At 53.4% G+C, this 13,569-nt stretch overlaps 6 protein-coding genes across 6 annotated transcripts; 3 read left to right on the top strand and 3 right to left on the bottom strand.

Annotated features, from left to right (window-relative positions):
- Positions 1-374: 374 nt before the first annotated feature.
- Positions 375-2,017, top strand: Z517_08908 (uncharacterized protein; the record flags this gene model as incomplete). Its single annotated transcript, XM_013427422.1, has 4 exons — positions 375-442; positions 492-1,156; positions 1,215-1,800; positions 1,879-2,017. 4 exons carry the CDS (start codon positions 375-377, stop codon positions 2,015-2,017), a joined length of 1,458 nt encoding a protein of 485 aa, XP_013282876.1.
- Positions 2,018-2,572: 555 nt separating this feature from the next.
- Positions 2,573-3,695, top strand: Z517_08907 (uncharacterized protein; the record flags this gene model as incomplete). Its single annotated transcript, XM_013427421.1, has 6 exons — positions 2,573-2,678; positions 2,852-2,864; positions 2,984-3,016; positions 3,090-3,114; positions 3,229-3,486; positions 3,609-3,695. The coding sequence occupies 6 exons, from the start codon at positions 2,573-2,575 to the stop codon at positions 3,693-3,695; spliced, it is 522 nt and encodes a 173-aa protein (XP_013282875.1).
- A 689-nt stretch (positions 3,696-4,384) lies between these two features.
- Z517_08906 (uncharacterized protein) lies at positions 4,385-5,828 on the bottom strand (the record flags this gene model as incomplete). The annotated part of the gene is made up of 3 exons (XM_013427420.1): positions 4,385-4,535; positions 4,653-4,717; positions 4,779-5,828. The coding sequence occupies 3 exons, from the start codon at positions 5,826-5,828 to the stop codon at positions 4,385-4,387; spliced, it is 1,266 nt and encodes a 421-aa protein (XP_013282874.1).
- A 1,269-nt stretch (positions 5,829-7,097) lies between these two features.
- Positions 7,098-9,080, top strand: Z517_08905 (uncharacterized protein; the record flags this gene model as incomplete). The annotated part of the gene is made up of 1 exon (XM_013427419.1): positions 7,098-9,080. The coding sequence occupies one exon, from the start codon at positions 7,098-7,100 to the stop codon at positions 9,078-9,080; it is 1,983 nt and encodes a 660-aa protein (XP_013282873.1).
- A 1,057-nt stretch (positions 9,081-10,137) lies between these two features.
- On the bottom strand, positions 10,138-11,796 carry Z517_08904 (uncharacterized protein; the record flags this gene model as incomplete). Its single annotated transcript, XM_013427418.1, has 1 exon — positions 10,138-11,796. One exon carries the CDS (start codon positions 11,794-11,796, stop codon positions 10,138-10,140), a length of 1,659 nt encoding a protein of 552 aa, XP_013282872.1.
- A 564-nt stretch (positions 11,797-12,360) lies between these two features.
- On the bottom strand, positions 12,361-13,442 carry Z517_08903 (uncharacterized protein; the record flags this gene model as incomplete). Its single annotated transcript, XM_013427417.1, has 3 exons — positions 12,361-13,089; positions 13,143-13,328; positions 13,377-13,442. 3 exons carry the CDS (start codon positions 13,440-13,442, stop codon positions 12,361-12,363), a joined length of 981 nt encoding a protein of 326 aa, XP_013282871.1.
- Positions 13,443-13,569: the final 127 nt, after the last annotated feature.

Genomic DNA, 13,569 nt, shown 5'->3' with positions numbered 1-13,569 from the left:
CGAAAAAAAAACACAAATGGTTCCCACCCCAGGATAAACCATGGGCGTCTGATCGGTCCTCAGTTGTGTCAAGCAGATGCAGGGCGAGGGGTGCAAGATTCATATAATATAAGGCCATGGTCCCGGTCTGAGAAGAGGACACCCACACCCACACTCACACTCAGTCTTCTCCTCTGCGCTGTCACACAAGGGTCGATACAAAGGGACTTTTCCTGAGGTGCTGATAAAGACATACATCTAGACTGCCATCTGTCACTCCACAGCTGATCAACTCAACTCGTCTCACTTCTTCCGGCTATTGTGAGCTGATTTACCCTGTCAGAATCTCTCAACAGAGTCAGCAAAAGAGCTATATTTCATCGATTACTTTCACCATGGTCAAGGACATTGCTCCTAGAGCGGGTTTACCTGCCGATTTCCTTTGGGGTTTTGCAACTGCAGCGTTGGTGTCTCAGCCATGAATCCATCTGCTCATACTAACTTGGGAGTAGATATCAGATTGAGGGCGGTGCCACAGCTGATGGACGAGGACCTTCAATATGGGATACCTTCTGCAAGATCCCTGGCAAGATTGCCGACGGTAGCTCTGGGGATGTTGCCTGTGACTCGTACCACCGCACCGCTCAGGATATCGAGCTGCTCAAGAAGCTTGGGGCCAAAGCATACCGGTTTTCCGTCTCGTGGTCGCGGGTCATCCCCTTGGGTGGTCGAAATGATCCGATCAACGAGGCCGGACTCCAGTACTATGTCAAATTCGTCGATGACCTGCTCGAAGCAGGCATTGTGCCCTTCATCACCCTGTTCCACTGGGATCTGCCGGATGAACTCGACAAGCGATATGGAGGTTTCTTGAATAAGGAGGAGTTCGTCGCTGACTTTGCCAATTATGCACGAGTTATGTTCAAAGCCATGGGATCCCGGGTCAAACACTGGATTACCTTTAATGAACCATTCTGCAGTGCCGTTCTCGGGTACAATGTCGGTGTTTTCGCCCCAGGTCGCTCCAGCGACCGAAAGAGGTGTGCTGAAGGCGACGGGTCGAGGGAACCTTGGATAGTTGGTCATCATATCTTGCTGGCCCATGCGACTGCGGTCAAGATCTACCGCGACGAGTTCAAGTCGCGCGATGGAGGAGAGATCGGGATCACCCTGAATGGTATGTTGTCTCTAGTCATCGTTACTGGGTTTCACAGAATTAATCCCACATTGTGCAGGTGACTGGACAGAGCCGTGGGACCCTGAGGACGAACGAGACCGGACAGCATGCGATCGCAAGATCGAATTCGCCATCTCCTGGTTCGCCGACCCGGTCTACTTTGGCCACTACCCGGAATCGATGGTCAAGCAACTGGGTGACCGTCTCCCCACATTCAGCAAAGAAGAAAGCGAGCTCATGAAGGGGTCCAACGATTTCTACGGCATGAATCACTATTGCGCCAACTACATCAAACACAAGGACGGTCCCGCCGATCCGCTCGACGTTGGCGGCAACTTAGAGATCCTCTTTGAGGACAAGTACGGCAACAGCATCGGCCCCGAGACGCAGAGTTTCTGGCTTCGACCTCACGCCCCCGGGTTCAGGAAATTGATGAAGTGGTTGAGTGATCGATACGGACGGCCGAAGATCTACGTGACGGAGAACGGCACGAGCATCAAAGGCGAGAACGACCTGTCGCGGGACGAGATCCTCGAGGATGATTTCCGGTGTGAGTATTTCCGCAGTTACATCACCAGCATGGCCGAAGCCGTGGCCGAGGATGGATGTGATTGTCGCGGGTACATGGCATGGAGTCTTATGGAGTAAGTTCAACCAGAGTCTTGATCGATGTCTGTTTTGGTCGGGTACAGAGTCACGGATGCTAACACATGGATGTACAGCAACTTCGAATGGGCAGAGGGATACGAGACGCGTTTTGGCGTCACATACGTCGACTACGAGAATGACCAGAAGCGGTACCCGAAGAAGAGTGCGCTGGAGATCTCGAAGATATTTGAGCAGTACATTGGCAAGATATGAGGGGTCGTCGGACGCGACATTTCTGACATCTTTCTGGCAAGGGATATTAGAGGAGGAGCAGAAGGAGCCACGATGAACCGGTAGGGAATATTGGAGTTCTTCAGGCTATTTGGTGTTTCAGCGATGATTCTTTTGGGGAGTATCAGTGGAAGGATGTCGGATTGGTATATCGTCGACCACATACCTTCACATAGGTAACATGGTCAGGAGATGTCTTTGCCCAGTTGCCATCTCCTGACCTTTCCAAGACCAATTGATATACAGGTACAAGTAGAAGTCTTTGGCGTTAAACTGTTTCCAGTAGCTGGGCGCTTTTTTGGGCAGTTGTTGTTGTTGGCGGCCTCAAATCGGGCATCGGCTTCTGGGAGAAAATGAATCCGATTTGCGACTTTGTCTTTTCTCACTTGACGCTCCTCACTCCTCACCGTCTCTCACACATAAGACAACACAATACAATACACCACCCCTCCCTGTTATTCCCACCGATATCTCGGTTGTAACTATCTCTTGAACCCCTTGTCTATATCCACACTTCTACGCCTCCCATAAAAAAAAATGGAGACACCGACTGTGCCCATCAACTTTGTGCCTGCAAAGGCCGGTGAGACGTTCAAGGTCGGCACAATCACCATCCGAATCATGGAGGATGGGTCGAGAACAGGTGCGTGTTTCTGTCCCTCGGATCTGATCCGGCTTTGGGGTTTTCCTTTGAGCCTGCCTAACTCTGGTTGTAGATAGTGAGTCAAGACACCCAAAAACCCTGCCAGCCAGCCAGGCTGGTACCTTGTACATGGGAGCACTGATTGACTGACTGACTACCACGCGGTGCTCTAGATCGGATTGGCAGGTGAGTCCATTGTGGAGAGGGGACCACAAAGCCAATGGATGGAGCTGTGGTGATATCCCTCCACCATCACTCCTGGCACAACCAAGGAATCAATACGGTGTTGACGTCGATATCACCAGCGCCGAGTTCACCGTCCCTCCTCATACTTCTGGGTAAGGCTCCAAAAGACTACGAGTGTTGTCCTGAAGGGTGGTATGAGTGAAGCTGACGAGGATGCCAACAAAGACCGCCTCCACACTGGCATGAAATGGTAAACACAGAAAACCCGCTCATCACTCCACATCTCTTTCCTCCCTGTTTGCTTTGCTCAGGGAGATATTCCGCTCACTTCTTCTCCCTCCCTCTGTTCCTCTGGGCTTAAAAGCACGACGAAACCTTCCTCGTCACCCAGGGGACATTGCGCTTCCACGCCCTGAACGGCCAGACCGTCGACGCAAAGCTGGGCGACTACGTGACGGTGCCGCCGCGGTCGCCGCACACCTTTAGCAACCCGTACGACCAGGAAGCAAAGTTCTTCAACACGTACACGCCGGCGTTTTACATCAACTACTTCCGCCTCCTGGCCACCATGAACGAGCAGGGCAAGCCCATGAACCCCGAGGCAAATCGCAAGGCCATGGCTGTAAGTGTTGTCCTTTTTTGGGGGTCCATCTCTCAAAAAGCCTCAAACTCCTTTTTTCAAAGCTTCTGTATTTCCTGTACGTGTCGTTATGTATGTGGCTAATCATGCCGGTCCGGGCTCAGTATTTCGCCACGATCGGCGTCGCCGACGACGAGATGCAGATGGACAAAAAACAGTTTTACGGCGATGCAGACCCGTCAAAGGAATAGAGAGACATTGGTAATAGAATGACAGGAACAGAAGGGGAAAAAAAGGTGGAGGAGGTCTGTGGGTCGGTACTTAGTTCTCGCTCAGACCTGGAGAAGGACGATTAAGAAGACTGCTGGTTGAATTTGGCCCGTAAACACAAGTCGAGCGAAGCCGGGACGTCAAGAGGGTCGAAAGATGCTCTAAACGGCACAGTTCCCCTGTGGAACGTCCTCCATGATGAGTGGATGGGTGCAGGACAGGGAATAAGAATCAGGTCTGGCGTCCACAGTATCGGCCCTGCCCTTCCCTACCTTGTAGTATTCGTGCCCATACCCAATCCAATCCATGCCCCGAGATCCGTTCCATAATTCCTGACACCGTACCGTATGGCAAATGCATGCTCTTTCTCACCACCCAAACTCGTGTACCCCCCACCCTGAAAAGCCAAGTCCCAATTTATTTCCATCATCCATCTGCTGGAGAGATGACATCTCGAATTTTTCGGCAAGAAGCGCGATTCGAATCACGAATTCTACCTACCAAAGGTTTTCGTCGGCGACGGATATCCTGTACTGTACTGTGCTGAATGGATGGGATGGGATGGGATGAATGACATGACATGATATGATATAATGTATATGATCGCCACCAACAATATTCGCTTTTCTCACCCAGCACCAGCGCCGAAACCTGGACCCGGGGACTCTCACTATGCTTCCGAGACAAACACGCCCGCCATGCCCATGCCCGTGCCGACGCACATGCTCGTCACCCCGACCTTTTGATTGCGCCGTCTCAGCTCCGAGAGAAGTGTCACGACTTGACGGGTGCCCGTGGCGCCGAGGGGGTGGCCGATGGCGCTGAAGAGATTTGTGTTAGTTGGTTGGTTGTCAAGAAGCGATGTTTTCCAGTTCCAGGCAGAAATGGATGGGATTAGAGCGATATGGAGAGATGGGGAGGGGAAAAAAAAGACTCACATGGCACCGCCTCGGACATTGACCTTTTCGATATCCAGACCAAGTTTGTTGACGCAGTAGACATACTATTGGTTTTTGTTAATAAAAGTGTCATGATGCTTTTGATGGAGGTCCGAGTGTGCTCACCATCGACGCAAACGCCTCGTTAATCTCAAACAGATCCACATCCTCCTTTGTCAGGCCCGTCTTCTCCAAAACCTTGGGAATCGCAAAACTAGGCCCGATACCCATGATGCGCGGCTCCAGCCCGACCACGGTGCTCTTGACGTACTTGCCGATGATGGGCTGGCCCAGTTTCTGGGCCGTCGAGCGCTTCATCATCAGCACAGCGGCCGCGCCGTCGGTGACTTGCGAGGCGTTGCCGCCCGTGGTGGTCGGGCCCCATTGCGGGAAGGCGGAGCGGATCTTGGCCAGCCCTTCGTACGTGGTGCCCGGTCTGATGCCGTCGTCCTTGTCCACCGTGACGGTCTTGGTCTCCTTGGTCTTGGGGTCGATCCACCTGGTCGTGACCGGGCTGATCTCGTCGCTGGTCCAGCCTTCTCTCTGGGCTCGTTCGGCGCGGTTGTGCGACCTCTCGGCGAACTTGTCCTGCTCCTCGCGCGTGATGTGGAAGTCGCGGGCGACGTTCTCTGACGTCCATCCCATCGGTTGCACATTGTCCCGGGCCACCGGGTGGGACATGATCGCCTCACTCATCGAGGGTGGGGCGTCTCTGTTGGTAGACATGCTCTCCAGCCCGACGGCGATGCCCACGTCAATCGAGCCAATGGCGATGGAGCTGGCGAGGGTCTGGATGCTCAACAGACCCGACGAGCAGAACCTCGACACGACGTGAGCGGCTGTGGCGACAGGGAAACCTGCGGCGAGAACGGCGCTCCGTGCGACGAAGCCTGGGGCTGGTTGCAGGACATTCCCCACACAGACATCCTCGACGACGTCCGGGTTGATGCCGGACTTGTCCTTGATGGCCTTGAGGACGTGGATTAAAAGTTCATCAGTCGCGGTGTCCTTGAGCCCGCCCTTTCTGGCCTTGGTGAGAGGCGTGCGTGTGGCACATGTGATGACAATGTCGTCGGGGTGCTTCTCCAGAATCTTCTGGACGCCTGGGGAGTGAGTGGTGGTGGATGTGGAGGAGAGTTGGCCGGAGAGGGCGTCGAGCCGTCGTTGGGCGCTCATTGTGTCAGATGTGATGAAGAGGATAAAGTAACGGGAAGAAAGGAGACAAGAGAAGAGGATGGAATTCGACTCTGAAGAACCTTTTTACAATAGCAGAAGGATAAGTAATTAATTCTCCCACCTCAATCATTAGCATCGGCAGCATCAGCACCGCATGTGGTTGTTCAAGTGGCTTAAAGCAGCAACATAAATCATTCGAAGAATCAGGCCTCGGCATTTTCGGACTTTGAGCCCCCGGCAGTTGATGCGGGACCTCAAAACATTTTCTTTCGTACGAATCACCACAACTACCATGACAACTACCACAAGTACCGCGGTCACCTTGGGCCTCAATCGTCTCCCTTTTTCTGCTGTCTTCTGCACATGCACTGCTAGATGACACACAGCCCTGCATGATTCTTTGTTACTGATATTGACCAGCACAAAACTCCCTAGAATGGCAGCCACCGGCCCCACCTCCACATCCCAAGGTTGACCCAGTGACCCAGTGACCCTGGACCACAGACCACAGATACTCAGAGGAATCGGCAAGTGTGATTGAAGCCCCTGGATACATGACTGATGGGACAAACAGACGAAGGAACGAGTTTAAAAGAATACAGGATTGTGTGGGATTCTCACCCTCTCTTCCCCTGTCTTTTCTCTCCCCCGACCTTCCTTGATATTTATCTCCCAACCTGCCCTCTCTTTGTCTCTACCTGCGTCTCCCCCGTGGGGCTTTCCCAGACACCGTTGTAGCCACGCAACTCATTCGCTCACCTGCGCTGACGTGGGTTCTCCAACTCTTCTCGGCCCGGGGAACCGCCTCTAGTCTATAGGGGCGAGCATCCGAACCACCACGACCAAATTTCCGAACTGCCACCTCGAGTATTACTCGTACGCAGCTCTCCTTGTTGCACGGCCGAGGCACTTTAGTTGAGATCCCAAAAGTGTCTTTACGCCCGTACCGCGCCGGAGGGATCATTCCAGCCTCGTTCGCGCCCATCGGCCGAGCTCCCGAGAGAAGCATAGTCAGCTTCGGGGGGCACTTCTAACCCTAAACTGACTTAGGCTGAATATCTTACGGCACTTGTATGCAGGAGTGAGATACACCCAGCCAGCATCAAGAAACGTCCGAGGCACGGCACCTCTGACGGGAAAGGAGTATTACTGTGTCTGCGTGTTCGGAGGTGTCCTTGGATTCAGCTTGGTTCAAATTTAACATCTCTCTTCATTCACATTCAATCTAAAGTCAGCGATTCGGGCAACTGGTGAAGCTCACTGCTCAATATGGCCTCTATAGCGGCATCCACTGCCGCCGCCGCAGGTTTGCTCTACTACGCCGACCACCGCATCGGCGTCAGCAGAGACATCCGTCAATACCGCCAGGAACAGTCCTTTGTGAAACGATTGTTCCAATTCGCCGACAAGCTCGGTGCTCAGTCGCCTCACCTATATCGCATGCTGGAACTCTGCGACCCAAATGCAGATGCGTTGTGGTTTGAAGGTCGCTCGTGGAACTTCAGGGCACTCAAGGCCCAGGTGGACGAACTCGCCCTCGGCCTGAGCCAGGGTCTGGGGGTCAAGGATGGAGACATCGTTGCCGTCTTCATGACGAACTCGCCCGAAATGGTCGCCACCATCTATGCTCTGACGAGGCTGGGAGCAGCGCCTGCTTTGATCAACAGCGCCCTGAGAGACGATACATTACTTCATTGCGTGCGGCTACCAGATTCACCCCTAATTCTCAGCACCCCAGATCTGGCTGGCTACGCAGCGTCCGCTGCACAATCGATGGATGGCGGCCATGTCAAGACCGTGAGGCTGAATCTGGGCTCTTTTCGACCTACGCCACTCCCTAGCGACAAGGGGAGTATCATGGATTTTCCCTTCCCGGACCCGTCCATATCACCATCGTCGGCCTTGCCGCCGACACCACCCAAGAATATGAGCTCTGTCGCCGCCCTGATCTACACTTCGGGCACGACGGGAAAACCCAAGGCATGCAGCATCAAAAACAGTCTCATCTGTGCCGTCGCGTGCACGTCTTCGGCCGACGCCTCCAACCCCAAGAAATACCTCCAGGGTCTCCGTACGTACTCGTGCATGCCCCTTTTCCACGGTACTACATTCTTCACCGGGTTGTGCTACTCGGCGGGGCAGGCCGGCTGTTTTTGCCTCGCGAGAAAGTTCTCGGCCCGCGGGTTCTGGAAGGACGTGCACGAATCACGCGCCACGAGGGTTCTCTATGTCGGTGAACTGTGTCGCTTCCTCCTAACTACACCTGCGGGGCCATACGACAGGAACCACAATGTCAAGGTCGCTCTGGGTAACGGGCTGCAAAAGGACGTCTGGGTGGCTTATCAAGATCGCTTCAACGTCCGCGAGGTCCGCGAATTCTACCGCTCCACCGAGGGCCTGGTCAAGTTCGACAACATCCACCGTGCCGGCAAACCGGGCGCTGGCAAGGTCGGCTACATGGGGACGTTGAGGAAGAAGGTTCTGGAGAAGGACCAATTCATCGTCCGGTTCGACTACGATACCGAGTCACCGGTCCGCGACCCCACGACGGGCTTCTGCATCGTGTGCCCCAAGGGCGAAGCCGGTGAGGCCATTGCGCGCATCCGCAATCTCGCGACCTACACAAACTACCACAACAACGAGTCGGCCACGGAGAACAAGATGCTCCGAGACGTGTTCGAAAAGGGCGACCTGTTCCAGCGCAGTGGGGACCTCCTCGTCCAGGAGAGCGACAACTGGGTGAGATTCGTCGACCGCATCGGCGACACGTATCGGTGGATGGGCGAGAACGTGTCAGCCGGCGAAGTCAGGGCGTTCATCTCCGAGTTGCCGTTCGTCAAGGACGCCGTGGTAGTCGGCAAGCGCCTCGCCAAGTACGACGGCCAAGCGGGCACGGCTCTGATTGTGCTCGACCCGGCCATCAACAACAACGAAAAACAGACCTCGACCTCGTCCCGACCCGGCGAGCAAGCCTTCATGAACAATCTCTTCAAAGCCCTTCGGAGTAAAGGCGTGCCGCGCTACGCCGTGCCCCGTCTCGTAATGGTGCGCGACCAGCTCGTCGACGTCGGCGACACCTTCAAGCACGCCAAGATGGTCGTCAAGAACATCGACTGGGGGGCTCCTACGGTCACTAGCACCAGCGGACAGGCCGATGCGAGGAAGTATTACCTCGACCTCGAGGCGGAGCGGTTTCGCGAGCTGGACGCCGAGAGTTGGCGGCGCATCGACCAGGGACGGGCGAAGTTGTAGTCTTGAGAGAGTTGATGCCTTTGTGTACACCCTGGCTGGGAACTGTGAATACTCTCTCCTGGTGTGCCTTGTCTCTCTCACTCTCTCTGTGTCTCTCTGAGAGAGCGATCCGGGACCCGGTCACAGGCTACAAGAAGGTATGGAACAGGCTCAAACCCATACTCATGCTTCTGCTTCTGCTTGAGCTTGAGTACTTCAGCCCCAACCAACCCGACCCAGAATATCTCGAGCTATCCACCTATACATCCATCCATCTACAAGCACGAACACCTCGACAAGACCATTGCCTGCCAATCCGGCCATGTACGAAGAGAGAAAAGGGGTAAGAGCGACGAGGCACGATGGCTTCCTTATCAATATCTATATTTATACCTCTCCATCCCTACACGTACCTGTACCTAAGTAGATAGACAGATAATCCATACCCGAAGAACCTGGAAAACAAAACCGAGTGGCAAAATGGCTTGAATGGTCTACTAGAATAGATAATAAAAATCCAAAAGACAGTGTGCCACTCGATCCAGAATTCGCGTTCTTCATCGTTTATAGCTGTTATTGTTGTCATCATCATTCATCATTGTCGTCGGTCGTTCGTTTCTTGAATGCTATCTATATACATGGAGTAAATCTGTCCGGTCCGTTTTCTTTTTTGTCGGTTTTCCCTTTTCATTCTTTCCAGCTTCGCTATCCCTCTTGCTGAAATGGTGGTATGCTGGTAGTTCCCTCCCAGTTTCGACGTCCGGTCTGGTTGGTCGTGACATTCATTCATTGCACATACATGATCCGCCGCCATGACAATTGTCGCAGAATGCCTCCCTCCCTTTTGTGGTATATCCCGAATATGACAGCCCCTTGTAAAACCATCTTCAAAATGGCAATAAATCCGCGTTTCTTTTGTTTTACCCAGCCTTGCTTTCCCTTTGTGATTGGCGTTTTGTTAAATGTCCCTTTCAAATATACCTACCCAAATGGATGCATGTCTCGACTCTCCCGATTGCCCATGGTGTGAAATTCCAAAAGATATGCATCCCATGTTCCTCGTTGATTGTCCTCGTTTTCATTTATCTGGCACGTTTCGACTGCTTGTCCGGCTTGTCGCCCTGGCGACACTCCTGCTCCTACCTTCCCGTCGTGACGGCCGGATCCAATCGACCACCATACGACCCCGTCCTTTGACACCATCCACTGACGAGTCGACGCTAAGTCCATATGTTCCGTCCGAATATCGTTCCTGTGGACCGCCGACAGATCTGGTGCGCGCGTGGGTATCGGAACTGCTATTTCGGCTCACGTGAGAGGCTGGTTTCGTGCTCAGTGTGGTCATCGTGCGACTTCGGCCGGGACTGTGATCACTTAAAGGGACATCGAAGCCGGTTGATGAGGCTGCAGTGTCCTGAGACATGTTGTCCGATGTGACGGCGGCTCTTGCTTGACTTCTTTCGCGAGTCTTGTGTTCGCGATGAATTCCGACTGTTGCCGGACCCCACCTCGCAGTGTATCCGTTCCAAATCTGTCTAACCTCACGATCACGGCTACTGATCAATTGGTCCAGCTGATCCTCGATCTCCAGAATCGCTTGGGTCGCCTCGGTCTCCAGTTCTAGGGTCGATGGGAATGAAAACATGGCTACCGCGCTGTCGCTTTTTTCAGGAATCGAGACGTCGTGGTTCTTGTTGGCGATGTCCTTCTGAACGAGACTCAGCTGGATGTAAAGATTTTCCAGCTGATGGGAGTATCTAGACAGGACCTTTGACTCGGCGTGGCGTCGTGTTTTGATGTCACAGTCGGAGCACGATCCATCCAGGATGTAGATCGTGGGAGGTGCAATTGATTGATCAGCATTGTACCCACGCAGATGAAATGGGGGATACGCCAGAAGTCCTTCCCTGTACCGCACGAGTTTAGGCTGCACATTGAGGGGTCGGGACATCGGAGGTGATGTGTGAGCACAGACCGTGTAGTGATACGTGTGAGCATACACAGTCCTCGGATCTGGCAGAGTGGCGATTCCACCAAAAGCTCGCCGACCTAAAGTTGATCCGCCGGTCGTTCTAGTCGGTGAGATTCCTGCGTTTGTTGAGTTGGTGGACATGGACGAGATTATACTGTAGCGGCGACGAGAGCCTGGTCGAGCCGGAGAAGATCGATATTCACCATTGGATGATGCTGGAGGGCCCCTCGCTTTTTCCGGCGAACTGGCAGTCATCGTACTGTTTGAGGGAGGAGGGTTGAGATGAGATCCTGCGACTTGGACAGTCGTGGATGATTTCCTAGTCCCATCGTCTTCACCGTTTGAACCGCTTCCTGACAGATGGTTTCCCTCAACATCCGAAACGGTAAGTTGAGCAGGTGGAGTGGGCCTCCAGCTCGTGGGAGGATAATGGCATTTCGCAGTTAGGGACCCGGATCCTCCGCCTTGAAGAGTTGTTGAGGCATGCCTTGTGTCTGTTGGCAAAGACGTGTGTTGGGCAGCTTGAGCATCTTGACCCGAACCGCCAATCGTAATCCGGCGCCGAAGGTGAGGTGGTCTTGTAGTCTCAATCCGAGCAGAACTTTCGCTCTGGACAGCGCCTGTTTGCTCCATACCTGTATTGGAAGTTGACATTTTGGTGTTGACTTTACTCGAAGAGCTGAATCGTCGATGGAATATCCTTGTTAAAGAAGATCGCTCCTTATCTGCAACCACGGCGAACCCATTGACGACTTCGGGGGCCATGTTATATGTGTACCCACGTGTGATTTACTTGTGGTAAGACTGTGTCGAAGAAAGCAAGGAACAAAAACCCGGCCCAGGTTTTTTGGTTCTGTCGAGAACAAAGGACTGTCGGGAGGAGGAACAGTCTTTGTCCTCAACGACGCCTGTGCTGCCATTTTAGACTTCGTCTTTATGCGCGAGAGGGGAAGCGCACAAAGTGTGCTATTTCTGCGCTGAAGGCCATTGTTCGAGCCGAGAGGGAATGCGCCTTGGTCGGAGCATCGCAAGAAGAGAACGAGCAGCTGAGGTTGAGGTTGTAAGAGTGCAACATGCGGGAGCACTTGGATGCAAGGTTGGGGAGCACCAAACTCCCTAACGGCCAAAACTGGCAAAGTCCCGCTGCAGGTTTGACTTTTTGGCGCGAACGAAGCTGCACATCACGTGAAACGCTCCACCAGACTATCGGCTTCGGATGGAAATTGTATGGAGTATGGACCGTGAAGATCACAGCGTCGACTGGTGAACCAAGCCTTTGCGGAACGTGCAGTAGTCGAAGCAAGACACAAACTTGATGGCGTATCCAATTCAATCCTCCTCAGTACTGCCCGTCAGAATGATGCGAAGATTCATCCTCCAACGGCCAACCTCATGCTCCAGCGCACTCAATTTTGCGGCAATGCTAAGCAGACTGGGATCGCTCGTCTCCACTCGAACCTTTTCGCGGACAATCACATCTTGCCGTCCGCGCCACTCAAAGATTTCACCCATTTCGTCGTGAGTTGGAGGCTTGGGACCTAGCCCCAGTAACCTCGTCCTGAGGTTGAGTCCAGAGAGCGAGAAAGATCCCTCGGAAGGGGTGCTGGGAGTTCCACCAGGGGAAGTTGGAGCGAGGGTTCGGACAGTGAGAACAAGATTGGCTTCCTGGATCGTAAAGTGCAAACTGAGGTTTTCACCCAACGGTGGTTGGAACACGTTTTCATCGGGGCTATTTAGCCACCATTCAGCCCCTGGGATAGAGGAGATATCGGCACCGGTCACTGGACCTCTCAAATAGGCCTTGGCTTCACGCAAATGGTCATGTAGCAACTTCAATTGGCCCGAGATGAAGGAGGAGTCAGTCGACTGGCCGGTCCACCTTGACACATCGATTACGTCGAGTGAATCATTGAGTAAAGACTTGACGGCTGACAGTTGAGAGAGGACAATTTCGGAAGATGAAGAGGAGGAATGGAACATCAAGCGAGTCGAGGGTGTGGAAGTAGTGGTACCTCTTGGGGTATTTGGTGGCAACGTAGTCAGCCGAAGATGGATGTCCTGTAACGCTTTCAGACCAGGTAGGTTCGGGGAATTTTAGGGGGCCAGCGTACGCCTTTGAGAAGCTTGGTGCCAACCCTTGTTACAAAGCCTTTTACACTCTCGGATCTGAGTGATGACAGGACCAGTGTCGATCCGGGTTCTTTCGGCGCCAACAGTGCAGCACATTCCTCCAGAGCTTCTTTGAGAGCAGGCAAGGCACGTTGCAGCGACTCCAGGAGCCATCGCAGCTCAAGTTTCTGAGGGCAAGTCAGTGTATGGACAATTTGTCACTTGTTCAACCATACCAAAGAGTCATTCTCGGCCTTTCGAAGCTCGTCGGGAGGTAATGGAGGATAGACCCATGTGGACATTGTGGAAACCTCGATAGTCAGAAAATAAAAGATGTGTTAAACATGGGGAAGCAGGACAATAATGAGTGAATTGCAAAGTACTGTCCGAGGAAGCAAGGCTGGCTCCAGGTGGAAGGATGGTTCCGAT

Source organism: Fonsecaea pedrosoi (assembly GCF_000835455.1).
Source record: "Fonsecaea pedrosoi CBS 271.37 unplaced genomic scaffold supercont1.5, whole genome shotgun sequence".
In the NCBI taxonomy this organism is placed as follows: Eukaryota; Fungi; Ascomycota; class Eurotiomycetes; order Chaetothyriales; family Herpotrichiellaceae; genus Fonsecaea; species Fonsecaea pedrosoi.
Note: the sequence above shows the minus strand (reverse complement) of the source record. Positions and strands in the feature narration are given on the sequence as shown.